At 57.5% G+C, this 27,683-nt stretch overlaps 1 protein-coding gene and 1 long non-coding RNA gene across 2 annotated transcripts in view; one reads left to right on the forward strand and one right to left on the reverse strand.

Annotated features, from left to right (window-relative positions):
• CACNA1I (calcium voltage-gated channel subunit alpha1 I) overlaps positions 1-19,498 on the forward strand; it is a 110,924-nt gene extending 91,426 nt beyond the window's left edge. The window contains exons 25-37 of the mRNA XM_074375583.1: positions 535-727; positions 1,345-1,496; positions 2,716-2,825; positions 3,451-3,584; positions 4,425-4,495; positions 7,660-7,738; positions 8,444-8,565; positions 8,981-9,325; positions 9,596-9,742; positions 10,673-10,795; positions 11,947-12,112; positions 13,627-13,823; positions 15,134-19,498. Of these exons, the coding sequence (XP_074231684.1) occupies positions 535-727; positions 1,345-1,496; positions 2,716-2,825; positions 3,451-3,584; positions 4,425-4,495; positions 7,660-7,738; positions 8,444-8,565; positions 8,981-9,325; positions 9,596-9,742; positions 10,673-10,795; positions 11,947-12,112; positions 13,627-13,823; positions 15,134-15,784 (2,490 nt within the window). The 3' untranslated portion in view covers positions 15,785-19,498. The remainder of the gene's footprint in view (positions 1-534; positions 728-1,344; positions 1,497-2,715; positions 2,826-3,450; positions 3,585-4,424; positions 4,496-7,659; positions 7,739-8,443; positions 8,566-8,980; positions 9,326-9,595; positions 9,743-10,672; positions 10,796-11,946; positions 12,113-13,626; positions 13,824-15,133) is intronic.
• On the reverse strand, positions 5,474-13,588 carry LOC141579458 (uncharacterized). Its single transcript, XR_012510929.1, has 6 exons — positions 12,319-13,588; positions 11,963-12,090; positions 9,602-9,789; positions 8,679-9,121; positions 8,269-8,580; positions 5,474-7,760 (listed from the first exon to the last, which is right to left on the reverse strand). It is a non-coding gene; the product is annotated as an uncharacterized LOC141579458 (long non-coding RNA).
• Positions 19,499-27,683: the final 8,185 nt, after the last annotated feature.

A 27,683-nucleotide genomic window follows, 5' to 3' on the forward strand; every position in this document is an offset into this window, starting at 1 on the left:
CTTAGAGACATCCTCCTCCACTTCTTTGTCTGTACACCCCTCCTGCCCACCACGTCCACCAACACACACACGCACACACAGACACACACATAGATGTACACACACACAGACACACACACTTGGACTCCACCAGGGCTGTGCTCTCTCCTCTGCTGGCTGCTTTGTTTCCTGCCTTGTTTCTAGATGGATGAATAAGTGAGTGGCTGGATGAATGGATGGACAGATGGATGGATGGGTGGATGGGTGGATAAATGGATGGACGATCAGTGAATGGATGAATAAGTGGATGGATGGGCGAGTGAGAGGAAGAAGATGGATGGACGTGTGTCCAGGTGGCAGGGAAGGGGAGGGCTCTCTTTGCCGAGCACCTTTCTTGTGCTCGGGAGGGGCACGTCCTACCTCCAAACCTCACAGCCTCCTAGGAGGCTGCCATCGGTACCCGCTCTGCGCAGACGCTGGGCGAGGTGGGGTGCCCACTGCGGCAGGCCCCGCGGTGCCGACCCGCCTGCCTCAGCCCCGTCTGGCTCCCCGCAGCCCGTGCCCAACCACAACCCCTGGATGCTGCTCTACTTCATCTCCTTCCTGCTCATCGTCAGCTTCTTCGTGCTCAACATGTTCGTGGGCGTCGTGGTGGAGAACTTCCACAAGTGCCGGCAGCACCAGGAGGCGGAGGAGGCGCGGCGGCGCGAGGAGAAGCGGCTGCGGCGCCTGGAGAAGAAGCGCCGGAGTGAGTGGGGGACACAGAGTGTGGCCCCCCACCCCTTCTCTGAGCCCAGGCCCCAGGGCTCCTCTGCCCGCTGCCGCTGGCCCTCTGGGGTGCAGGGACCGAGCCTGGGCCTGACCCCAGCCTCTGGGCCTTTGGAGCTGGAAGGGACCTGTGCCCCTGGCCTTGCCCTTCCCCCAATATCGGCCTGTCCCGGTGACCTGACCCCTATTGGTGTCCGTCCAGAATGAGACCATGACCCCCTGCCCACCTGAATGAGGCCCTGGCAGCTCAGTCCAGGCAGAGGGCAAAGGCAGAGCCAGGAGGCCCAGCCCTGAGCTGTGAGACCCCTGTCCAGCCGCCAGCAGACCCGGAGCCCACACATGGGCACATCTGGGGTAGATGGGGAGAGTCAGTGTCCCTCTTTGCCACCCTCCCTCACGTCCTGCCCCCTTCCCTCGACGCACCCTGGCTGGGTGGAGGAGACTGACTCCCAGGGCCTGGGGTGGACCTGGGGTGGGGCATCTCTCCCCTGTGCCTTCTCCCTCCCCTCCACCTCTCCCTCCATGTGCTCTGTCCCTCCCTTGGCCTGACCTTCTGTGGTCTATGCCCCCTACCTCCCAACCCCACACCCCCTGCAGAGGCCCAGCGGCTGCCCTACTACGCTACCTACTGTCCCACTCGGCTGCTCATCCACTCCATGTGCACCAGCCACTACCTGGACATCTTCATCACCTTCATCATCTGCCTCAATGTGGTCACCATGTCCCTGGAGCACTACAACCAGCCCACGGTGAGCCCAGCCTGGCCCTGCCAGAGGTCACGTGGCAGGGTTGGGTCCTTGGCAGGACCCCGCACCGGGGACGGGGTGGGGCAGGGTCTGAGCACCCTCCCATGTAGGCCTTATACTCAGGAAGCCCTGGGCCTGGTAGGACAGGTGAGTGAAAGGGAAAGGTCACTGTCCTGGTGAGCAGGGGACGGGGGTGACGTTTGGGCCCAGCCTTGAATGTGAGTGACAGTGGCTGCGGGGTGTTCAGTGTGACTTTTTGCAGGGCACGCTGCAGGCATCAGTTCTCTAATCCTTGCAGCAACACTAAGGTGTTCACTGGGGAGGGCTTTCTCCAGATTTTGTAGAGGAAGAAACCAAGGCACAGAGAGATAAAATGCGCTGCCCAAGTTACTCAGGCAGTGGGTAGTGGTGGCCGGACTGGAGCTTGATTTGCATTCAAGGCCTGCCATGTGGCTCCACCGCTGCCTAGGAGAGGGGCAGGACCACTGGGGTCAAACACTGGTGCAGGAGATGGTGACCAGTTCCCAGCTAGTTGCAGGTAGTGTGCGTGAGGGGCACGTGAGGGGTGTGTAGGGGCAAGTCTTACGAGAGTAGGGGCGGGAAGAGGGGGGAGCAGAGCCTCTCAATGATGAATTAGTATCTTATTTTAAATGGTAGCAGAGGAATATTAGGAGTGCGGGGAAAAGGAAGGCAACCTTGGCAGAATGGAACAGTAATTATAGAACTTCTAAATTAACGTGAAGAAATGGAATAATAATAGCTCACATTCACCAAGTTCTTGTTCTGTCTGGCCTTGGGCTATTACTTCATTTAATTTTTATAGCAACTTTCTGAGGTAGGTACTATTATCATTCCCAAATCATAGATTGGAAAATTAAGTCTCAGAGAGGTCAGGTGACTTGCCCAAGGTCACACAGTGAACGAAGAGTAAGTGCTGAGCCTGGATTCAAATCTAGGGAGCCTGGCTCTTAACCATTACCCTTAACCACTGCTCCATACTGCCTCCAAAGAAGGGCAGTTGGACCAAACCAGCAGAAACAGGGAAAGGAAACAGCAATGTAAAATAAATAGTTAAGAAGGAAGGAATAAAAGCAGATACATAAATCATTGTAGTCAATGTGAATGGAGTAAATTCTCCCCTTAAAAGGCAGAGATTATCTGACCGGAGGAAGGTGGGCACCAGGTCATAGGGCTTGGATCACTCTCCCCTTTGCCCCTGCAGTCCCTGGAGACAGCCCTCAAGTACTGCAACTACATGTTCACCACTGTCTTTGTGCTGGAGGCTGTGATGAAGCTGGTGGCGTTTGGTCTGAGGCGCTTCTTCAAGGACCGGTGAGCAGCTGGGCTGGGCTGGGGTAGCACTAAGTGCGTTGCAAGATGGAGAAGCAGTCCTGATCCTTGGGGAAGCCTGGAGTAGCTGGAGGAGGGGAGCCAATAAGCATCTGGGCACTGACGGCCACGGACCCCAGGTGCTGCCTAAAATCCTGAACAGGAAGTGATTATGGTCCCAATGGATGGGTGCAGGGCATTCTGCCAAGCCCTCCTCAGCTCATCTCTTGTGGGTCCTCCATACCCCACAAGCAGAGCAGGGCATCCCTCAGGCCAGTCATTCTAGAGGAAGGGAACAAGTGGGGCTCAGAGAGGTTGATGGACTAGCTCAAGGCCACACAGAGGGAGCAGCTGGTTCAAGACTCAGACCTAGGAGTCAGAGTCCATTCTTCCTGCAGGAGGCCAGAGGTGTTTGCTTAGCCTGGTCAGCCTCTTGCTTGAGGGATCAGAGGCTGTGGTGGGCAGAAAGGTAGCTGGAACCAGTAGGGTCTGGAAGGGCTGTGAGGGACCCCCCGGGCCATGGCAGGAGGGTGTAGAGGTGGGGGACTCGTCCCAGCTGGAGCATATCTAAACTCATGTGCCTCTCACCCTGCCTCTCACTCCTGCCCTCCTCTGCCCGGCTGCATAGTTGGAACCAGCTGGACCTGGCCATCGTGCTGCTGTCGGTCATGGGCATCACGCTGGAGGAGATCGAGATCAACGCAGCTCTGCCCATCAACCCCACCATCATCCGCATCATGCGGGTCCTGCGCATTGCCCGGGGTGAGGGGCGGGAGCAGGAGAGGCGGGAGAGGCGGGACAGGCGGGGGAGGCGGGGGAGGTGTGGGGGCCAGATGGACTTCCTCCTGAGGGGGGAAGCGGGGGGGAACAGGAGCCAGGAGCATCCTGTACCTGACACACCTTCACCCCCTGTGTGCACACATGTGCTCCGGTCCAGACAGCTCTGCACAGCACCCTGCACCCACCTCCATATCACACCGTGACCCGAGCGGTCCAGCCTCAGGTTGGGCTGAAGGGAACCCAGTGTAGCTGGGAAGACACTGGGCTCCTCACTGGCATTTCTCCAACACTGGCTGCGACACACCGTCCTGAAAATCTCTTTCCTTCTCCAAGAGCCTCCCTCTCACCCCAAGGCTGTTCCTCTTACTTCTTTCAAAAACCTCCTCCTTCGGTGCTCGCCCTTCCCCCTGAACCACCTGTTGCCTCCAGATTCGGAGGTGGGGAGGGGCCCAGTGGAGAATCCCGGCTGTAATACGGAGGGGCGGGGAGAGATGTGGGCGCTCACACATCGCTCATTGTTGTCTCATCACGGTGATTATTCACTCACGCACACACTTCACATCCCTCCGTTCCCACTGTGCCTGCCCTCCTCCTCTTGGACTTTTTACACCGACGTCCCACCTTGTGCACGCTTGTTTTCATGCAACTCCCTCATTCAGCTGCACCCACGTGCTTATAGTGCGACATCACAGAGCTATCCGCTTTGCTGACATGCTCCCCAAACTCTTCACTCTTCCTCCGCGTTCACATCCGTGCACACCTGTGCACACGCCCGTCCCCATTGGCCTGGGCTGAGTGGGCTGGGCTGGGTCTCGCCCACAGTGCTGAAGCTGCTGAAGATGGCCACGGGGATGCGGGCCCTGCTGGACACCGTGGTGCAGGCGCTGCCCCAGGTAAGAGCCGCTCCTTCGGCCGCCCCGCCTGGCTGTCACTAGTGTCATGCTCGGCCCTGGTGGGTGCGAGCCCTCACTGCCCTTCTCCCTGGGCCTGCCTGGAGCCAGGGCAGAGTCCCGCCTCCAGAGAAGCAGTGTGAGCCAGGGGCCGTGAGAGGTGGGAAGGGTCCCCTCTGCCTCTTTCTTCCTTTTTGGCCAAGGGCTCGCTCACACCTGCTCTGCACCAGCCCTGGGCTGCCCACTGAGGACTCACATTCTGCCCTCAGTAGTCACCAGTCTGGTGGAGAAGACATGCCTCAGGGCAGTGTAGGGAGAAGAGGATCCTGACACTCCCTGGGGGAATCAGGGGGCTTTGAGCTTGACCTTGTAGGGCAGCTTGGTAGGAGGAGGTGGTGATGTGGATGGAGAGGTGACAGATAGGATATTCCAGGAGGGGACAGCGTGAGGTCCTGCCGTGGTGGGAACCCTGGGATGTTAGGAAGCCCCCCCCCCAACCCCATCTCAGTGGTGGGTGGAAGGGAGGTAGGGCCCGGGCCACATCCTGGGAATTCTGCATCCCAGGCTCCCCTTCTCCCTCCCCTCAGTGTGGCCTCACCTCACTCTGAGGTGAGCCTCATATACTTTCATTTATTCATTATGACTCATCGAGTCTTAAGGAGCTTCAGGTACCTTAAAGTAAAAGGCACAGACACAGCACACTAAAAATGAGGATAAAAGGTTAACGGCCCAGGGAAGGGGAAAGCAAAGCTAGTTTTCTCAGGCAGCTGGGCTGAGGATGTTAGTGAGCTCTGTTCCTCAGTTTGATGTGAGTTTCCCAGCAGCCTTGTTGCAAAGGGAAAGTGACATGGCTCATGTCGGGTCTGGATGGAAAGCAAGGGCCTTCATTCAGAGAGCTGAAATCCCTTCAGGGGAGTTTGTCACATGGGAGATTAGGGTGAGTGCTGGGCTGGGGGTGGGTGGGGGTGTGCAGACAGGAAGTAGGTTGGAGCCCAGACTCAAGCCACCCTACTTGCCAAAGCCTAGTCCCCCGGGGAGATCCTGGTGTGTGATTCAATTTCTCAGGCCTTAGTTTTCTTGCCTATGAAGTGGGGAATGATAAGAGTGCTTGTCTCAAAGGGATGTTGTGAGGTTTACAATTGTTAAGGCTTATAAAGCACTGAGCAGGACCTGGGTCACAGGAAGTGCCATGTGAGAATCTGCAAAGGACGGGGATAGGGGTGGCAAGTGTGTGCCCCCAGCCTGCCTGGCCTCCTTGCCCTTCTCCTTGTCCCCTTGTTCTGACCCCTGGGCACCCTTGGGTGGCTCCCCAGGCCAACTGTGAGTTGGCACAGGGCACATGGAGATGCCTAGAAGGTCCCAGCCTCAAGTGGAAGACACATGATAGTAATTACAATTACATCAGCGCTTTAAGAGATGCATGTGCCAAGTACCATGTGATACTGGGGTGAGGGGATTACCCCTCAAAATCTATCAGCTGACCCTGGACATCTCCTCGGTTATGTGTAAAGTGATATGAAAATGAAACTTCAGTCCCTTCCTTCTAGGCTCTACCTCAGGCATGCAGGGGGAGGAGGCATCAGGGAAGACTTCTCAGAGGAGGTGACCTGTGATCTGGGCTATGAGGGGTGGGGAGGAAGCATTTACTAGGCAAAGACAGAGAGAGAGGGTCTTCCCGGCAGAAGAAACCGAATATGCAGATGAGGTCTGTTTTCTGTGTGGCTGGAGTCTGAGGTTGGAAGATCAGGCTGGGAGGGGGTCTGCAGGGCTAGATCACACAGGTCTTCGATGCCAGGAGAGCAAACTTGGGCTTGGTCCTGTGGGCAGTGGGAGCCACGGGAGGTTCTGGACAAGGGAGGCATCAAGCCAAGCTGCCTTTTAGGAGGTTGCTCTGGTGGCCATGAGGAGCGTGGACTGGAGGGAGAGGCTGGAGGCAGGTGAGGAGGCCACTGTAGCCACACAGACTCGGAGATGCTGCGGGCGGGAGCTGATAGGAAAGGTGAGGTCGAAGACACGCTGACCTGGGCCTGCACAGGGTGGGAGGCTGAGGTGAAGGCCCAAGACATGCCTGATTCCTCTCACTGTCAGGGCCTCACACCTTGCCTTGTAGGGGCTCCATAAGTGCTTGTTTCATTAATGAAAGAGCATCATTTAATTAGTCAGACACTGTTGGTGTGATTGTAGCTCTGAAGGAAACCCTCATCTGGAGCACAGAAACATTAGGAGTCTGTGATTAACGTGGTTTACTTTTCAGCAATTACTGTGAACATCTCGGATTCCATTCATGCAGGTCTTCTGAGGCTTCTAGGAGATAGTGCATTTCTAGGGCGAGGACGTGTTTGAACATTATCTTGTCCATAACACAAGTTAAAGACGGTCTCCAGTCTACGGATGGATTTGAAATAGGTTGGAATCTGGGATGCTTTTCTCCCACAGGAGCTGTGGGACGGGGGTGGCTGGGTTTGCAGGAGGCTTCTGGGGCCCACAGTCTAGCATGATTCCTGTGTTCATTCCTCTCTATAGCCAGGGCCCAGGCTGGCCTGAGGAAGCAGATCTGAATTAATCCAGCCATGTCCCTGCTCTCAAGGCCTTCCCAGACCAGCAGAGACAGTGACAGGGACACACCGGTTACACTCACGCTGTCAGACTGCATCTCGGTCTGTCCAAAGGAATCCAGGCAGGCTTCATGGAGGAGGTGGCCTTATTGCTACAACTTCCTTTACTCAGTCTCTCCATTCATCCATGGGATGGTACTAACCACACACAGGTGTATGGAGTAGTGACTGTGTGCATGGACCTTGGGGCCAGCTTGCTGGGTTTGAACCCCAGTCCTTCCACTTACTAACAGTGTGACCCGGGGAAAGTTACTTCATCTCTTAGTACATAATTTCTGGTCATCTGAAGAATGGGGGTAAAAGAGAGTTCGTAGGCCATTGTGTGGAGTAACGAATATGGAGTGTTTGAAACTGGGCTGCTGACAGTAAAGGCGTCACAGGTGCTTTATTATTTTCCCTTGCCCCGTGCTGGACCTGCCCTGCCCTGCAGGAGGTCGTGCGCAGGGGCAGACATGGACACAGCTGAGTGAAATGTTGCAGCTGCCCTGACCCTCAGGCTGGCCCTTTGCCTGAAGCCTGCTGGCCCCCCATCCCCACCTGCTGTCCCCACAGGTGGGCAACCTGGGCCTCCTCTTCATGCTGCTTTTCTTCATCTATGCTGCCCTGGGCGTGGAACTGTTCGGGAAGCTGGGTGAGTGATGCCCGAAAAAGGCCTGTAGAGGGGCGGGTGCATGGAACAGGTCTGGAGGAGGGCTTTGGTAGGGCAGGGAGTCCTGAGACCCCCCCTACCCACCAACTGTCATGTCAAGGTCTTTGTGTTGGGGTGGTGCCCCCTCTGCAGGCCCACAGTGGGATGGATGAGTAACCCTCAGCCATCCACATCTCTTGCCCAGTGGAACAGGAGCTTTTGAGAGATGCTAGTCTGAGTCCAGTGCACACCCAGGCCTGTACAGGGGACCCCCCAGCTTGGAGCCCCCTCAGCCGTCTGAAGCCTCTCGGGAAAGCCCCTTCCGGCTCCACCTGCTGGTGCCCGTCCTGAGCCAGTGGCGCCCCAGCAGGCAGAGTGGCCAGGGCACAGGCCGAGGGCAACACAGCTCCTGCCAAGCCCAGCCCTACACAGGGCTGGCTCCAGAACACAGGGTCCCTTGAGCATCAGCCTTTACCCACCCCATTCTCTCTTGCAGGAATTGATACCTGGGTGTGGGGAGGAGCCAGGCTTACCTGAGTTTGACTCCCAGCTTGTGTACCACCTGCCTGGGCCTCAGTTTCTCCAGCTGTGGGCTGGGCATGGTCCGCACACACCTGAGGTTGTGGTGGGGATTCTGAGATGTGGCCAGGAGGCAGCAGTGCAGGGCAGGCTGTGCCTGGGGTGGGGCTGACCCCACTTTCCTTCCAGTCTGCAACGACGAGAACCCCTGCGAGGGCATGAGCCGGCATGCCACCTTCGAGAACTTCGGCATGGCCTTCCTCACGCTCTTCCAGGTCTCCACCGGTGACAACTGGAACGGGATCATGAAGGTACTCGAGGGTGGGCTGGGGAGGGAGAGTCAGGCTGGGTTTCAGGTCTGACAGTCACGGACTCCCAGGCCCACGGGAGGGGTTGCAGGGCACAGAGAAGCAGAGGGACCTGCCTGGGACCCTGAAGCACAGCAAGGTGGAGTTGAGGCCAGAACAGCTTCTCTGTTCGCCCCTAAATGCTGCTGCGGGACCAGTGCTCAGATGCTCCACCCAGGGCCAGAGGCTCCAGGCACTGCTCTTCCAGGTGCCAGGCCCTCGGGCGTTGGCCGCACTGCCCATCACCCAGCACAGGCTCCCTGGCCCCGGCCTGCAGTCTAGCTGGGCTGGGCAGGGAGGGGCTCCTGGAGGACAGATATGAGGCCTGTGCCCGGGGACCTCCGGGCCTCACCCTGCCTCCCCACCCCGCCGGGCACAGGACACGCTGCGGGACTGCACCCACGACGAGCGCAGCTGCCTGAGCAGCCTGCAGTTCGTGTCGCCACTGTACTTCGTCAGCTTCGTGCTCACGGCCCAGTTCGTGCTCATCAACGTGGTGGTGGCCGTGCTCATGAAGCACCTGGACGACAGCAACAAGGAGGCCCAGGAGGACGCTGAGATGGACGCCGAGCTCGAGCTGGAGATGGCCCACAGCCTGGGTCCTGGCCCGCGGCCACCTGCCAGCTCCCCGGGGGCGCCTGTGCCCGGCCAAGGGCCAGGAGGGGCGGGTGGCGGGGGCGACACCGAGGGCCGCCTGTGCCGACGCTGCTATTCTCCAGCCCAGGTGGGCGGGGGCTGGAGGGGGCACCGGGGTCACCGAGGGCGGGCCCGCAGGGCTGGAAGGGCACCTGGGCCAGAAGGCCTCGGGCAGAGACCTCTGTCGTCTGGGGCCCCACCCTGCTCAGCTGTGTTGAAGGGGCGACCCTATGATGAAGGGGTCGGGCCCAGGCCATGGGCACAGTGAACCGGGAGGGCAGCTGTGCCCCGCCCACCCCGCCGTCCCCGGACCCGGCCGATAATCCCGCCTGTCCCCACCCCGTCCTCGTCCGCCTAGGAGAACCTGTGGCTGGACAGCGTCTCTTTAATCATCAAGGACTCCTTGGAGGGGGAGCTGACCATCATCGACAACCTGTCTGGCTCCATCTTCCACCACTATTCCTCGCCGGCCAGCTGCGAGAAGTGTCACCACGACAAGCAAGAGGTAACGGCAGCCCTGGAGGGAGCGTGGCATGAAGACCTGGTGGGGGGCTAACCAGAGGGGAGAGCTCGCGCTGGGCAGAGGACCTGGTTGGGCCGACTTGGCCAATGCTGGCCCCTGTGCCCGTGGCAGACCCGTCTCCCCAAGCCTGAGCTGGCCTGTCTGTCTGCACAGTGTGCACAGGTCTGCACAGTCAGGCCCCAGAGAGCTGTGAGGCCCCGTGCTGTGCCTGTACACAGTGGGCGCTCAGAAAGGGCAGCTGCCCACCTTGGTGGCGGGCTGCTGGTGCCAACAGAAGGCCCAGGTGTCACCTCTGGTACAGTTTGCTTTTTCTGTGACACAAAGGGGTTCATCCCAGCACTCAAGGCCTGAGCACCCCAGAGCCTCCTCCAGGAGCTCCTGCCCTGGCCTCCAGCGGGGGACTAAGCCCCACCTTCCCAGGTGGAGTTTCCCAGATGAGCATCCCAAGGCATCCAGTGGCCTCGGGCCTGTCTTGTGCAGGCTTAGGCAGGCCCTCTCCCCAGCAGCGTGGGGCCCTAAGCTCCTCCCCAGGGGTACTCCAACCCCTGAGCGGCCCCCCAGCCTGGGGTGGCTTCAAATACCCTAAGGTCCTCCACAGGCCCATAGATGAGTCAGACCCAGCCCAACCTCGCAGGGCACTTGGTCTGGGGGCAAGTAGGTCAGCTTTGGAGTTCACAGTCTGAGGCAACTTGCCTGCCCTCTGGCCCAGCCCTGGCCTGGCACCCCGCTGGCTGGGACACTCTTGTGTCATCTCCCACCTCCTGCCCAGGTTGAGTCCCTGCACAGGGGGGACATGCCATCCATGCTCAGTGGATCTGTGGAGCTCTGACCACTGTCCTATGTCTTTCTGGAGGACCAGCCTGCTCCAGCCCAGTGCCAGGGGTGACCTGAGGCTGCCACCTTTCCCTGCAGGTGCAGCTGGCGGAGACGGAGGCCTTCTCCCTGAATTCAGACAAGTCCTCGTCCATCCTACTGGGTGACGACCTGAGTCTGGAGGACCCCGCAACCTGCCAGCTCGGCCCCAGAGACAGCAAGGTGAGCACCCCGGGAGGGCACCAGGGCAAGCGGGCCCATCCTTACAGCCTGGCCTCTGCCTGCCGTGCCTGAATACTGCTCCTTCCCAGGGCACCGTCTGAGGGATGCCTGCTGTGTGCTGGACCCTCATCTCCTGTTGGTCAGATGAAGGCAGGGGACAGAGAGGTGGACATTTAACTAAAGTCACACAGCAACGAGTCCAGCCAGGGCTCCAATCACAGCCTCCAAGTGGCACTGGTCACTCACTGTGGCTTCGGATAATTTTTTATCCATTTAATGGGAGTCATCCCTGGCAGGCTATCCTTAAGGAGGGGAGCTATGAAGCTGAAGAGGATAGGGGACAGTCCTAACAGGTGCAAACATGTGCTGTGTGCCAGACTTGACTGGCACTCAGTGTGTCCATCCCCCGGATCTGTGCAGTGGGGATGATTTGGCTCCATCCACACAGAGAAAATGAGAGCTGAGAAGTGAGGTGGCTTGTCCTGTCACACAACCAGGAATGGCATAGCTGGGAAGCCAGCCCTAGGGCTGGTCCTCAACCTCTGCCCTCGATGTACTCAGTCTGAGCAGGCCAGGAGGGCTGGAAGGACCACCTTGTGGATTCTGCAGACTCAGGCAGAGGAGGTCTGCTGCCCAGCTAGTGACCTCCAGGCCAGGTCGTTCTTGCACCAGCTGGGGAATGTGAGAGGGAGCCCTTGGCCTGAGGTTGGGATGCAGTGGCCCTGCCCTAAGACAACCTCTGTCTCCCTGACCCCTGGGGCAGGCTGAGTTTGGCACCACTGTCCCCCAGGGCCCTCCTCCATCAGCTCTGGGAAGGCTGGGATGGGGGAAGTGGATCTTCCTATCCCAGAGTCTATACCAGGTACTTGGCTACAGAGACAAGCAGACCCTCAAGGATCTCGGTGGGGAGAGAGCAGGAAACTTACCTGCCTGAGGCATCAGAGAGGGCTTCCTGGAGGTGGAGCCCTTTCACCCAGGTTTTGGAAGATGATGATTGCTGGCCAGATGGAGGAGACGAGAAGAAGGCCACCCCAGGCAGTGAGAGCAGCCAAGCTAAGGGCTGAGTAGCAGGGCCATGAAGGCAGCTGTGGGAGTCTCAGCCTCTGTACTCACTCCACCATCCTGCCCCTTCCACCTCCCTTTCCCTGAAGGGTGAGCCAGACCCACCTGAGCCCATGCGTGTAGGGGACCTCGGCGAATGCTTCTTCCCCTTGTCCAACATGGCTGTCTCGTCGAGTCCAGAGAACTTCCTGTGCGAGATGGAGGCGATGCCGTTCAACCCTGTCCGGTCCTGGCTGAAACATGAGAGCAGCCAAGGTGAGGGTGGAGCCTCGATCTCAGGTGTCGGCTTCAGAGGGAGCCGGCTGAGTGTTTCCCTTAATATTTTTGCCTAGACTGTTGTGTCGAGTCCAGAAAGAACCAGATGGGTAACTGACAATAAAAGATAGGCATCTCAGGCCCAATATAACAATAATGAAAGATCGGGAGCCAAAGATGACAGAGAGATGAGATGATAATTATACCAGAAATCTGGGCTAATGAAAGATTCATGCTGAGTTTCCTAGGAGCTGTGGTGAAAAAGGAAACAGGCTGGCACACACAGCTCTCATCAAGCAGGATAGCTGCCTAATTATTGGAGTGTTTTTCTAGAGTTGAATTTTGCAAGGTGTTTATCTTGCAGATCTTCACACAAGGTCATGTTGAACAACAGAAAGCTTATTGTTCTCAATAGCCCTTTTGTACAATGCCCTGCCCTCAGCATCCTGTGTTTGTGGTGGCTTGTGGCCAGGCTATGAGCACAAGGACAGAGGACTAAGTTGACCCGTCCGTCCCTCGGGCTCACATTCACCTCTAGTCCCCTTGAGGGGCGACAGGATCTGGTTTCATAGCACTGGCTGGGGAGGAGGGCAGAGAGATGAGCTCAGCAGAAGAGGGACCCCCAGGATCCTGAGCCCACCCCAAGTACTCTCCAGGGAGGCCTGGCATTGAGCACTTCACTGGAGCTGACTTTTCTGAGGACCTTCACTCGAGCTGATAGCCTCTGGACTGGACATGACAGCTGAGGTGCCAAGACCCCAGACATCCTGAACCAAAATTCAGGGCACAGGACCCGAGAGCCATTCTGATCTGATGAAATTTCATCCTCTTTAGTCGACCAGTCATTAGTGTTTTCCTTAAATAATAAAACGACATAGATTAGGAATGCCCCTACCTGTGGACATTCAAGCTTTCATCTTCATCCTGGAAGGCAGAGGTTGCTGCTGCCCCTACCCTGACCTGCCCCCTCTGCCACTCTCCCCTCACCCTCTCCTTGGCCCTCTCCATCCCCAGTGGAGCAGACCACGCAGATCCCCAGCACTCTGTCTGCTCTGCCATCAAGTGCAGAGCGCACCTGCCAGCTGTCCTGGAGGGGCCTCCAGGCCTGGCCGGGCCCTGTGGGTGTCAGGACCTAGGGGGTGACTATCACAGTGGGCGCTGCTGTGCACTGGACTGGGAGCACCTCAGTGACTCTGGCTCCTACAGCCTTCCCTCCGCTCCTTGAGGTAGGCAGCTGGTCCCCATTTCACAGAGGAAGGAGCCCAAGGGGCCTTGAGTCTGGGTCTGCTTGGCTCCAAAAACTGCCTTTGACCAGTGCCCATCCTCCCAGGAGTCACACAGGCAGGCTCAGTATTTCTCTCTTGCTTTTACAACGGGGACACTGAGGCTCAGAGAGGAAGGCTTGCCCACAGTCTTGCAGCCAGTTTGTTAGGTAGTCCCTTCCTGCCAGCCCACCCTCCAGGAGCCTACCAGCCTGAGCCTGCTCCCCAGCCCCCTCTCCTTCCCCCCAGCAGCGCCCCAGAGCCCCTTCTCCACGGATGCTTCCAGCCCGCTCCTGCCCATGCCAGCCGAGTTCTTCCACCCTGCTGTGGCTGCCAGCCAGAAAGGGCAGGAGAAGGGCGCTGGTGCCAGGACCCTCCCCAAGATCGCCCTGCAGGGCTCCTGGGCATCCCTGCGGTCACCTAGTGTCAACTGCACCCTCCTCCGGCAGGTATGGCATCTCCCGGCTCTGAGAGCACTCCTGTCACTCCTGAGTGGGGCCTTAAAGGCCAGGGGCAGGGGAGGGGATGGGCCCAACCAAAGGCACGAGGCACAGCAATGCTGGGGGCACTTGGGAAAGTGAGGGGGTGGTGCTGAGACTTGAGGAAGGAGGTGGCACTACAGGCTGATTAAATGGGCAGAGCCAGGTCCTAGGGCATTTGGGGCAGTAGGGTGTTGGGGGAGCCCAGGTAGGGGATCCTGAAGGAAGATCCTTGGACTCTAACTTGAGGGGATGGGGAGGAGGGGGCATTGGGATGCTTTGCAGGGTGTGGGGGGGCGGCACCGAGGAGGTTGGGTGTGATTACTAGGGATAGAGGCGGGGAGGATGGGTCTGGGGGATGGGTTTGCAGGGCCACCTGAGTGGATTGGCCAGGGCCACCACCTAGGCACCCAGAGGGTGTGGAGCACAGAGCAGAAGGTCCTGCAGACCTGACATCCCCGTTTTGTGGGCAGGAGTCCAGGTCTCTGGGAGAGGCAGGAGCTGCCCCAGCTCGCACAGTGTAGTGGAGGCAGGGCCAGGCCCAGGGCTTTTCCAGTCACGTGTTCCATCAGTGACTGCTGACCTCAACTACGCAGCAGGCTGTAGCTATGCAAGATACAAAATCCCTGCCTCACGGGGTTTATAGTTCAGTGTTTCGTGCCTGTGTTGCGGGGGTGCAGGAGGAGACATGATAAACCAAAATAAATGAATGAAAAGTATAGTCTAGCCGATAGTGAGACCTGCCAGGGAAGGGGTGTGGGGGGAGCAGGGTGCTGGCAGCTCAGGTCGAGGGGCAGGGAAGGCAGGGAAGTGTGAAGCAGGTGGGTGTGGGGAAGAGCTTTCCAGGCAGCAGCTGGAGCATCGGTTGGGGTGGGGTAGCGGAGTGGCGTGGGGGCAGAAGGAGCCATGTGAGCAAGGGAGAGGGTGGTAAGAAGTGAGGTCCCAGAGGGATGGGCTGGGGCCCAAGGTCTCTCACTCCCAGCGAGCCCCCAGCCTCTTGGGCTGGGGGCCAGGGTCTGACCTGGGTCTGAGCAGGATGATGCTGGCTACCCACTGAGAACAGGGGAGTGGGGTGGGGGCAGGGCGCTCAGTTGAAGTTCACTCAGAAGCCCAGACAGGTGATGGTGGGGCAGAGGGAGAAGCAGTGGGATACTGGAGGCGTTCTGAGTGAATTTCTGGGGGACCGGAGGGGCCCGCGTGTCACCGGGAAGGGTGGGCTGCGGGAGCAGCGGGGCTGGGGGACACTGGGCAGCTCCCCATCCCCTGTGGCTTCCCCATAGGCCACAGGGAGCGACATGTCGCTGGAGGCCAGCCGCAGCAGCTCTGCAGGCAGCCTGCAGACCACGCTGGAGGATAGCCTGACCATGAGCGACAGTCCGCGGCGCGCCCTGGGGCTGCCTGCGCCCACCCCGGGGCCCCACGCTGGCCTGTCGCCCGCCGCCCGCCGCCGCCTGAGCCTGCGGGGCCGGGGCCTGTTCAGCCTGCGCGGGCTGCGGGCGCACCAGCGCAGCCACAGCAGCGGGGGCTCCACCAGCCCTGGCTGCACCCAGCACGATTCCATGGACCCCTCGGACGAGGAGGGTGTGGGCGGCCGAGCCGGCGGGGGCGGCGGGGGCGCGGGCAGCGAGCACTCGGAGACCCTCAGCAGCCTCTCGCTCACCTCCCTCTTCGGGCCGCCGCCCCCGCCGCCCGGGCTCCCACCCGCCCGCCGGTTCAGCAGCACCAGCAGCCTGGCCGCCGCCCCGGGCCGCCCCCGCGCCGCCGCCCGGCCCCGCGGCCTGGCCCGCAGCCCCTCCTGGGCCGCCGATCGCTGCAAGGACCCGCCGCGCCAGGCCGAGCCGGCCGCCAGCCGGGGCCCCTTGGCGCCGGAGCCGCAGCCGCCGCCGGGGGAACCGCAGCTCGGAGACGCGGCGAGCCAGGGGAAGAGATGAGGGCCGCCGGGCCCAACGCCGCCGCCGCCACCGCCGCCGCCCTCCGCCCGCCCCGTCTCACCTTCTTTACCTCAGGAGCCAGGGGGCAGACAGCAATACTTTGTCCACGACCTGGGCACCGCGCCGCGGGCCAGCGCCAGGCCGCCGCCGGGGCGGGTGGAGCAGGGTCCCGGTGCCCGAGGCTCAGATGGCCCAGTGTGGTCCTGCCCGTGCATATAAGTATATACATATGCATATACATAGAGAGAGACAGACATATATATATATATATTTATTTTTTTTACTGAGAGCTTATGACTTCCAGAAAGTGCTAAAGTTGGGGAGTGTGGGTCAGAGCCCAGGCAGGGCTTTTGCCTGATGCTTGAGATCCAGGCCAGACCCACTCCAGGACAGATGGTCCTGCTGGGGCATTGGCAGCCTTGATTTCTGGTGTCTCCCCCAGGGTTGAGCGTAGCTTGGAGAGGGCTCTCAGGTCTCTGAGGGTCCTGTGGCTGGGGAGACTGGCCCAGAAGAAGAGGTGGAATTCAGGGTGCATTTTTTTCCTTTAAAGAAGAAACGCTGCTAAGATCCCGCCCCTCCACATGTCGGGGTGTCTGTCTTGTTCCTGACCGTCTAGTTGTTGTGAACAGTCTTTTGTAGATGCCCCAGAGCACACAAACTCTCTTAGTCAACCAGTTAGATGTCTTTCTTAGAAAAACCAGGGGTGAGTAGTTGTATTTTTTAGGGCAGGGGTCGGGGTGGAGCAGGGCTCCATGGCTGGGCAGAGGGCTTGGCCTCAGGTGAGGTCCCAGCCCCAGTGGCTTTGCCCCAAGGAGGCTGAGAGCAGCAAGGCTGCAGGCGAGAGAGGAAAGGCTGAGGGCACTGAGCAGATGAGATGCTTGGAAGTCAAGGGAACCTGCCTGCTCTGGGCCGGTCGAGCTGTCCAGGGGGCTCCTGGGCTTCAGTCAGTGGCATGGTTACTTATTGCCTTTTACCCCCAGCTGGACCCTGAGCCACAGCTGTTTCAGGAGGTTACTCCCAACCCACTGTCCCCTGAGCAATTCTGCCTCGCACCCCCGCCCCCATGGATTTCAGGGTAAAGGAGATCTGACAGGACTGAAAGCTGGGGTGGGGGTACCTGCCTGGGCCCTGGGACCAGCCCCGATCCCAGCACCTTCACATGCCCATCTGAAGACCCACATTCTCCCTCCTCCTCCGCTGCCTGTCTCTGGGTCTCTGTTTCATCCTCCCTCCCCCCACCGCCACTTTCCCAAAGCTGCAGTGCTTCCCAAATAGGTTCACAGATGGGTATCTTTTATTTAAATAGTTATGCATTTATTTCAGTATTTATTAGGAAAAAAACCAATACATTGAATCCGTGATTTTGCAGACATACTGCTTAGGTCAAGGCGAGTGAATGGACTTGGAGTCAGTTTGAGGAAGAGGGCTGAGGGCGTGGTGGTAGTGGGGTCTGCTGACACGCAGAGGTCGTGGAGTGGGAAAGGCCGCAGGTCAGGGCTTTGTGCTTCAGCAATAACCGGGCCCTTCGCCTATGTGAGATCTTCTTAATGGCTTCAGCTGGGTGCCGCTGAGGGGCCCTTGTCCTTGTTCCCAAAACCTGACCTTAAAGAACGTGGGGGTGGGGTGTGGTGTGCTTGACAGGCTCCTTGTGTTTTCGGGGTGGCGTAGAGACCCCTGGGGCCTGGGCACCGTGCAAAGGGAGGAGGTAATGAGGGACACAAGCTTCATGGCCTGCAAAGCCTTTTCCCAAGAGCTGGTGAGTGGTCGGGAAAGGGTTATCAGGCCCACTTTACATGTGAGGGAACCTCGGCCAGATAGGTGAAGGGCCACCCCAAGGTCCCCCAGGGCCCGGGCAGCAGAGGCTGAGGCACCGTGGGAGGCCAGCACTGATTTCCTAGAATGTGAAACAGCGACTCCACGTTTCACAGCAGGTGGATTCAGAAAGCACAGCCCAGCTGCAGGCCTCTGCTGGGGCGGGGAGCTGGGCAGACTTGGAGGTCAGACCCGGATTTGCCCCGAGCCTCTCTCTGGAGTCTCCCTCTCCTCACAGGCAGAAGGGCAGAGGGTGGGGTCACTGTGAGGACATACAAGGTGATGCCCAGATGCTGTGCTTCCTCCCAGGAGGGCAACCTCCAGGGTGAGGGGTGGGCTGGGCCAGGGGTCATGTTCCTTCCCACCCCCAGTGGCCCCTGGGCTCCCTGGGGAGGCTGGGCCCACGTTCCAAGCTGCCTGCTCCAGAGGGCCTTGCGCTGGGCTCCCCTGCTGTGCTGATTGTTTCTTCTCCGGGGCACTTGTCTGCGGGAAGAAGAGGGCACAGGCAGCTTGCCTGGCTCTGCCTCGCCCGCCCTCCCTGCACCATGTCGCCCCGAGCAGTCGCAGGTGGAGCGAGACAGCACACGTAAGCTGCACACAGCAGCGTGTTCCTGGAGTGATGTGTGTGCAAGGGCCCAAAAGATGGCCAGTGGGATCTGGGGGGACCATATGGAGGGTGGGTTGGGGTTCAATGGGATGGCGTCTGACACTGGTCAGCAGCTTCCATTTTCTGGGCTTGAGTGTCATCTGTTTACTCTGCACAGCGGCCCTAAGCTGTGTGCACTGCTGCTCCATGCACAGACCAGGGAAGTGGCTATCCTGGTGTCACCGGTTGTAAGTGGCTGGGCCAGGAACACATCCTGGGCATGTCTGGCACAAAGCCATCCTTTTACCCTGAACTGTGTGACCCCAGGACAAGCAGACACATAGGAAGTGTGGTCCAAGCAAAGGGACTGGCCTGAATGATTTTGCAAGGGCTGAACAGAGCAGGGTGTGTCTGGAGGTGGGAATAGCTGAGCACAGAAGAGAGCTTTGCCTGGGGAGTTGTGGAGATAGAGATGGAGCTGGTTCCCAGAGGGTCTCAAATGGTGATCCCAGGAGCATGGTCTTGTTCCTATGAGCAATAGGAGATGGAGGACCAGGGAGGCTGTGATTGGCTGGCCAGGACAAGCCAAAAAGGTTAAGGGTTGGGGGAATGGCCCCTCTGCCCTCCCTGATCCTGTGGCCTGCCCATCACAAAAGCACAAACTTACCCTAACCCACATGGCCTGGCCCTGGGGAGAGTGGGGACCCAGGTGCTGGACCCAAGCTGTTTGCAGACCTCTACAGAGTGGTGGCTGGTGGACACCTCAAGGCCTGTACAGAGGGACCCAAGACAGATAGGACATGGCCTACCCCCGCCAAACCCTTTTCCTGTCCCCTGCCTGGCCTTCTCCTGCACCAGGCAGCCCCCTAAAGGAGGACAAAATGTGCACAGTATCAGCCTGTCTGCCTGTCTTCGCCCCAGATTCTCCCCCCGGAGCTTTCTGTTTCCAGGGCCACCTCTGGCCCCCTTTGCTGCGCTGTGTAAGGGCTTGGGGTCTTAGAAGCTGCTGTTTAGCCCAGATACACATACTCTTTTTGTCTTTGTGCAATAATCAGTGTTCCTGGCAGACCTGGGCCAAGCTGGGGTCTGGGGAGGAGGCAGAGGCCGCCGCCTCCTGGAAGCCCTCGGCCCAGCCCTGCTGCCGTGACTTTCACACTCCCAGTCACTGTACAGTTTCTACGGTGTGAATAAACTTCCCTCCTAGCTGCTGATGGCACTGGTACCTGCTGGCCCAGATGGCCTGGGATAGAGAAACCAAGTGGCAGCCGCCACCAGTGTTGTTTTGAATAAAACCCAGAAGCCTATTTCAGAATTTCTCCATGTGTCTGTGCTGTTCTTTCCCCAATGGGGCGGGTGTTGATCTGCAGGGGCTTCCCAGGCAGTGGGGTGGTGATGTGTTCATCTTGTCCAGGTTGTGGTGTCTGGGGTGTCTGGGACCTAGAGACACTCATGGAAGGGTCCCCTCATGGCTGGGGTATTGTGGCCTGCTGGGCTGAGGAGGAAGCAGACCTGGTCTCACACTCTGGTTCTGTAGATAGGATGCTGGACCTGGGTGAGAGGGTCACAAGGGAGTAGCAGTCTGTTCACCTTTGGCACTGTTTCCTGAAATCATACTATGGATATTATCAGGACTCTTGGCTGCAAAGGACAAAAACCCAACTCAAATGAGTTTAAGAATAAAAGAAAGAATCAGAAGAGAGGAAAGTAAGGGAGGAAGGAAAGAGAGAAACAAGAAGGAATAACCTAGTGGCTCAAGTAGCAAAAAGCCCAGAGGTATGTAGGCTTCAGGTACAGTTGGATCAAGGGCTCCAACTATGTCACTAGAATGCAGTTTCTCTTCACCTCTTGGCCCTGCTCCCTTCTGTGTTTGCTTTTCTCCTCTCCTAGTGGCCACCAGCAGCTCAGGCTTCGGGCCTGTCTGCCCATGCCCAGATAAAGGAGAGCTTCTCTCCCTGACAATCTGGCAAAGTTCATGGACTCTCATCGGTTTACTGGGGTACATGCCATGCTCTGATTGGCCAGGTCGGAACTCTGGGATCTGGGGATGGAGGTGACCTGCACCATGGCCTGAGAGCAGGAACAGGAGAAACTGCCAAGCAGAACAGTTGTGCACTTGTTGGAAGGAGGGGGTGAAGGCTGGGTGTGCAGCAAAACCTGGGGTGCCTCCCCTCGGGCTCAGCCCCCTGTGGCTTTGTCCCTGGGAAGGGCGCTCTCATTGCTGCCCTTCAGATGAGGCAAGGGGCCCAGAGAGGTCCAGAGACTGGTCACCGGGTTGTCAACAGGCTGTGGGAGCAGAATAGCCAAGCTGGTGGCTAGAGGGCCTCCCACCAGCCTCATCTGGGCCTCCCATCCCCCTCATATGTGCTCTCTGCCTTCCTCAGGGACTGACCGAGGCCTTGGCATGGCTGGGGCAGATCATTGTCCCCCAACACCTGTCCCTACCTGGAAACCTGGGCCCTAGCCTCGACCTCTCCCTCACTAGGGATCCAGGGCCTGAATGGGCTCACCTCAGGCTTACTTCCCTCCCGCTCCCCAACCCAAGCTCCTCCTCATCCAAACATCTTCATCCCCTCCCAGGTCTCCCTGCTGACCCCCAGGGACACAACCTGTGGTCCCCACAGCTCACCCCACTGGGCCCTTTAGAGGCGACTGTCAGTAGGACCATCCCTCCTTCTGGGACTCTCTCCTTCCTCCCAGCCCCCAGCCTCTCCCTGCCTCCTTGTTCTCAGAGGACACTTGGAGCCAAGCCCGTCCTTGTCACCCTTTCCAGGCCTCGTCAGCCTCTCACTCTGTGGACCACCCATGCACTGCCAACCCCATGCTATCTCCAACCCTTCAGGTCTCAGCTCAAGTGCCACTTCTTCCAGGAAGCCTTCCTGACTGACCCATGTCTTGGTCCCACAGCTTCAACTTCTCCCTCCACACCAACTCTTCCTCCTGATGTCATTGTCTGTTTCCTGAGTTCCCATCATGTGAATCAGTTGGAAGACAGCGACCATAGTCCCTCTTCCCAGCCCAGAGCCTGCTGCCCGGCTAAGCCTCAGGAAATGTCAGCTACATGTCTATGTTTTGGAAGCAGAAGGAATTTTTAAGACAAACTAAGCTCTTCCCTCATTTCTCTATGGCAGGAAACAGAGAGGTGGCATGGTGTGCACTGTGTCACACAAGGAGGTGGAGCCAGGGGTGACTGTGACCCGCACTGCCCCTTCACGGCTGCCGTGGAGCTAGCGTCCTACTCTCCCACTGAGGACCCTGGGCCCCTGGGGAGCAGGGCCAAGCTTTGTTTTCCTCTCCCTTACCCGTTAATGGATTAAAAGCAAGTTGCTGCCAAGGAGAGAGACTGACTTAAAAAAAAAAAAACCAAGAACATTTTAAGAGAATGAAGAACTTGAGCCATCAGCACTTTTTATTTAGACCTGAATTCATGAATTTTAACAAAATAAACACTGGCATGTTAGGTATTAATATATGTACGATTATGCAAAACCACTATTATAGCTGTAATGAAAATTACATTCTGACTCGGAGGTGGCGTTCCAGGAGGGCGGCGTCCTCTGGTTTCTAGCACTGTGACCTCAGATTGCCGTTGCCATGGTAACGGGGCTTCCATGGGAATCTGTGGACAGGAGGCTGGTCCTGTGGGAGGGGTGGCCAGCAGGCCCGGGCTGGGCTAGTGCAGTCCAGCAGGCCCCACATCCAGGCGAGACCCGGGCAGCTGTGTCCCCTGGGCAGCCCTGAGCCTCACAGGAGAAGGGACAAGTCACCAGTGGGAGGGGTGCAGTGGGCAAAACCAAGTGCACAACGCCCCCACGTTACTCACATCCTCTCATTCCTCTCCCTGGTGGCCCCTCCCTTTCATCTTTCAGTGGATATTTGTTGAGCACCTACTGTGTCCTAGGGTACAGCAGCGACAGGTCCCTGCATCTCAGGGTGAGAGACAGAAAATAAACAGCAAACAGACACACAGATGCAGTTGTTTTAGAGCCTGCAAGTGCTGGGAAGGCTGTGGGCCAGGTGACAAGGCAGAGAGTGACTGAAGACCCTTCCACCCTGGAGGGTCAGAGAGGCCTCTCTGGGGAGGAGTCGTTTGCAGCAAGGCCTGGGGGACAAGAGGTAGACAGCCACGCAAAGGCACCGGTGACCCCCCAGAGAGGAGGGCTGACAGAAAAAGTTCATGATGCATGGTTAACTTTGAATTTCAGATAAACCACAAATAATTTTTTAGCATATGCAGGTCCCACACAATATTTTGGGCCTACTTACACTATAAAGTTAACTGTGGTTTGTCTGAAGTTCAGATTCTTATTTGCTAAACGTGCCACACCTATCGGAGAGTGGAGGTGACTTGCCCAGGTCTTGAGCAGCAGAGCTGAGTACACACCCTGGTGGCAATCTCCCCGCCAGTCTCTCCCCTGCAAACTGTTCTCACTCTGAGCCCTCTGAGCCGGCCTCTGCCTGCCCTACCCTGTTCTGTGGCTCCCTGCATGGAGGCCAGCAAGGCCTGGTGCTCTGGTCCTTGCCCACCGACCAGTGTGACAGCCCGACCACCTCCCGGCCTATCACTTGATAGATGCTCCCCAGCCTTCAAGCCCCACCTTGGGTGTCACTGCCTTGAGAAACTTTCCTGCAACTCTAGGTGGTCCCCAATCTCTGAAGACTATCAGCTCTTCACTTAAAAAAACAGTTAGTCATTTTTTAATTGTGGTAAAATATTTATGTATATTTTAAAATAATTTACCACTTTAACCATTTTTAAATGTACAATTCAGTGGCATAAACATTCACAGTGTTGTGCAACCATCACCACCATCCATCTCCAGAATTCTTCATTATCCCATGGAAACTGTGCCCATTAAGCCCCAACTCCCCTTCCCCTCCTCCCAGCCCCTGGGAACCACCATCTACTTCTGTCTCTACTCCAGGTAGCTCGTACAAGTGGCATCATAAGTACTTGTCCTCCTGTGACTGGCTTCTTTCACTGAGCATAATGTCTTCGAGGTTCATCTGTGTCAGAATTTCCTTCCTTTTTAAAGGCTGAATAATATTCCATTGTACGGATACACCGCATTTTGTATATTCACTGCTGGACACCTGGATTGTCTCCACCTTTGACTGCTGTGAACCATGCAGCTGTGAATGTGGCTGCACACGTATCTTTCCATTCTCTTGGGCACAAACCCAGGAGTGGAATTTCTGCATCGTATGGTAACTCTGTGTTACACTCTTTTTGGAAACTGCTGCACTGTTTCCCACAGCAGCTGAACAATTTTACTGCCACCTCCACATCTCACTTTTAGAGTAATATTTGGATATATTATCTGTAGATTTTGGCCTCTCTCTTTCCCCTTCCTGTTCCCTCTCCTCTTTTTAGCACACTCCTGCCTCCGTGCCTCAGGGGAGGTGTGTGGCTTAGCTCAGGGCTGCTCAAGACTTCCTCACTTGTTCTTCCAAAACCCAAAGGAGAACTTGGAGAGTGTGGGGAGGGGGCAGGAGGCAGGGAGGGGAGGGTGGGGCTGCCCAGCTCCCACAGCCGAGGGTCCTGAGCTCTGCTCCAGGCGGGACTGGGGTCTGACCCCAAGAGGGGTGGACGTGTGGAGCTCCTGGCCCACCAAAGCCCCCAGGGCTACTGGAAGGAGTCAAGGGCCATAGTCTAAGGGCTCAAGCCCTTGTGGCCCACAGGCTCAGGGGAGGGGATCCATCCATCTCAAAGGCCCAGACAATGTGGAGGCAAACCCCTGGGTAGGGATGGCCCCCAAGAACACAGAAGTAGCATCTCTAGCCTCTCTGAGCTCCTGGGCCGAGATGCCTCCTTCCACACCTGTTGCACTGACACGTCCATCTGTCCGTCGTGTGTGCGTTTGCAGTGCCTACCCGGCTGTGCCCCCCACCAGGGGGTCTTGTCTGCTCTCCCGCCCAGCTGCCTGGGGACCCTGTGTCCCACCTGGGCCAGCCTGGTGGCTCCTCAGGTCACCTTATCTTTGATCCAGATGCAAGCACCTCAAGGATGAGGCTTTTGAATTTCCCCTGGGAGATGTGGGGCGCGGGAAGGTTCCCCTGGGTGCTGTACCAACACCCGGTTCATTCCATTTCAGCCCGTTAGCTTTCAACTTCCAGCCTCACATCCTCGTCCCTCTGTCTTCTCTGCCGCTCACTCCTTCCCTCTCCATCTCTCTCTGTGTCTCTGTCCGTCTGTCTCTCTCTGTCCATCTCTTCTTCCATCTCTGTCTCTCTGCCTCAGCCTATCTCCCTCCATCTCTGGTTCTCTGCTGATTTTCTGGCCATTTCCCAGTCATATTTACAATAACAGAAAGCACATCGCAGGCCAAGCCCCCATCCCGGGCCCTCTGCGCTCACAGCCCCAGAGGGAGGGTGCCGTGGTTTCCATGTGGTTGAGGGTTGAGTCACAGCCTGGACCTGATTCTGTGCTCCCTTCTCCTCATACGGTGCATTTTGCATGCACTCCTGCTGCTGGTATCTTGGGAGTAGGGAAGGGCATTCAGGTCAGGGTCTCTGTCCTGCCCCCTGAGTGACCATGGCCCAGGGTCACACTTCTTGGGCAAAACAGGGGACAGCCTGCTGTGCTGGTGCTGCATGTGGCCAGCACTCTCCCTGAGGAAAGGCCGCACCAGGACTCGTCAGCTAAACGCAGACCTGGGGGAAGCTTCTCACCCCCACCCCAGAACACCCAGCGCTGCATGCTCCCCGAATGGGGTGTCCCCACAAGACATTCCTTCTTGGGAGGATGGGAGAGCAAAGGTCAGGACCTCAGGGCCCCAGTCAGCTTTGGGCCAGGGCCCAGGCCCCCTGCAATCACAGGGAGGGGCATCTTCCCACCCAGGAGGCCAAGCCAAGGGAGATAAGCACTGTCACGGTGGTCATCCCCCGAAGCCAGAGGGGCATTTGGAGAGAGAGAGCGGCCAGGAGGACTGTCCCTCGGGGTCTCGCCTCAGTGCTGGCATGGCAGCTTGTCAAATGCTTCTCAGTGATCCTGCCTCCTGGTATCCAGGCCCTTGTAGAGTCCCCTCCCCTTGAGTGTAGACTGGACCTACTGACTTCCTTCTAATGAACAAAATGTGGCAAAAATGATGGGATGTCACTTCTGAGAGCAGGCAGCAAAAAGTCTCTGGTTTCCATCATGCTCACCTTCTCTTGCCCCCTCACCTACTTGCTCTGATGGAAACCAGCTGCCACGTCTACTTGAGGCCCACATGACAAGGGACTGGAAGAAGGTTCCCTAAGGCCAACATCCAGGGAGGACTGGGCCCCAAGTCCAACAACCCCCACTGCACTGATTCTGCTGACACCCACTCAGGTGAGCTTGGCACCCACTCAGGTGAGCTTGGAAGCAGACCTCCCTCGGTCGAACCTGGAGATGAGACTGCAGCCCCAGCCAGCATGTAGATTGCAGCCTTAGGGGACCCCACAAGCTGGAGGGTCCAGTTAAGCCATGTCCTGGTTCCCAGATGATAGAAACTGTGAAGTCACAGGCGTTGTTGTTTCAAGCTGCTAGATTTTGGGGTAATTTGTTATGCAGCCACAGATAACTGATACAAGTACATACTATACTGCGTTTCGAAGCCATGTCCTGTATTTTGTGAAATTCTACAATAGGAAGATTAACCTATGGTGGAAGAAAATCAGAACAGTGTTTGCGTCCTGGGAGTAGGGGCAGGACTGCCTGAAAAGAGGCATGAGGAAACTTTTTGGGATGATATTAACATCCTTTATTCTGACAGTAGTTTGTGTTACACATTTATATGCATTTTTCAAAGTTCAGCAAATGACTATCAAGTTTCATGCATTTCATTGTATGTAAATATCACCTCCAAAACAGTAAATGCTGATGTGTTTAAGGGGAATTGGACTGATGTCATCGATTTACTTCAAGATGCATCAAAAAATAAGATGGATTGATGGATGGATTTGATAAGGCAAGTATTATGAAATGTCAATGGGAGAATTCTACTGCTAATAGCATATGAGTGTTCCTAAAAATTCTTTCAACTTTGCTGTGTGTTTGAAATTCTCATAATAAAATGTTGAAAAAAATCACTCATTTAGCAAATACAGAGTGCTTAATGGGAGAAAATTAGAATAAAAGCATTGAGGTCTGGATAGTAATTCTAATCAAGGTTTATTATATTAGGCACCTGATGAGGCTCTTGCACATGTGTTATCTCATTTCATCCTTGGGGCCAGTGCACAGGAAGAGGTGATGGTTCCCAGTTTACCGATGAGGACACTGAGTCCAGGGGACTCACTTAATCAAGGTCATGAAGCCAGGGAGCAGCAGACCTGGAAGTTCCCTGGGTTCGAGTGCTCAGAAGGGTTGAGCTGCATCAGTCTAGGGGTGTCATGTCCCTCTGTGCCTCAGTTTTCCAGCCTCTGAAGTGGAGATGCAAACTGTCGAGTGAATAGATCAGGTAACAGTGGCTACATTTCTTGAGGGCGGCTCCGCACAGACTCCGTGTTTTAGCTGCGAGAAGTGGCGGGAAAGCACTGAGACCCTCCAGTGTGTGAACTTCACCTCTGTGGCCCTGCTTCCTCCACCAGGGTTGGCACACGGGAGGTGGCTCGGGACAGGGAGGTGCGTCCCCTTCTGGGCTTGTCCTCCCTGAGAGGCTGGCCTCCTTTCCTTTGCAGCACCTGGGCCCAGCTGGGGGTCCCTGGGGCCTCCTGCGTGGTTGGATCCTGCACGGGACATGACTTGTGGAGGTCAGGACGCCTCCTGGCCCCTGGGCTCCATGGGGCCCTCACCCAGTCCTTCCCTTCATGAGGAAGGAGGCTGCTCAGTCCACCCGCAGCCCAGGCCTGAGAGGACGCCTCCGAGCCCCTGCTTCTGAAAGTATCAAGGGGCCCAGGAAACAGCCCTCAAATGCTTGTGAGGGCCGTGTTTTGTGCAGTTGGGAGAAGGAAGAGAGGGAACAGCTCAGGACTCTCATGCCTGGGGCTTTGCCCACGCCCCGCTCCACATGAAATCCCTCCTGGTCACTTGAGGCACCTTCTCTGACCCCCTCAAACCCTCACACCCCCCAAATTGTGTTAGTTGTTCCAGGTCCCATGTCCCAACAAGCTTCTGCGGGCAGGATAGAGGGAGGGACGAGAGGTGGGACTGGGGGCCTGGGCGCAGAGGGACGGCTGCTGGTTGAGCACGTCCAGTGCGGCCTTTCACCCGCAGCTCAGCCTGGTGAAGTGGGGATTCTTATTCCCACTTCTGTGGACAAGGAGATGGAGGCTCAGAGAGATGAGTGACCAGTCCTGGGCCCACCACCAGTCGGGGGCAGCGCCAGGACCCTGGCCGGACCAGCCAATACTGCGGTCTGTGTTATTTCCGGCTGGCTCCACAGGGTTTAAGATGTGAGTGAAAAGGCTGTCCTGCCCAGATGGATGTGGGCTTCTGAGTATTCTCAGCAGCTAATTACTGGGCTCTCCTGTGCTCACAGCTTCCCCACTGCTCTTTAACCCTAAAACCCCAGAGGCTCAACTCTCAGGTGGGGTGAC

This window comes from Camelus bactrianus, chromosome 12 (assembly GCF_048773025.1).
Source record: "Camelus bactrianus isolate YW-2024 breed Bactrian camel chromosome 12, ASM4877302v1, whole genome shotgun sequence".
NCBI classification, from domain to species: domain Eukaryota; kingdom Metazoa; phylum Chordata; class Mammalia; order Artiodactyla; family Camelidae; genus Camelus; species Camelus bactrianus.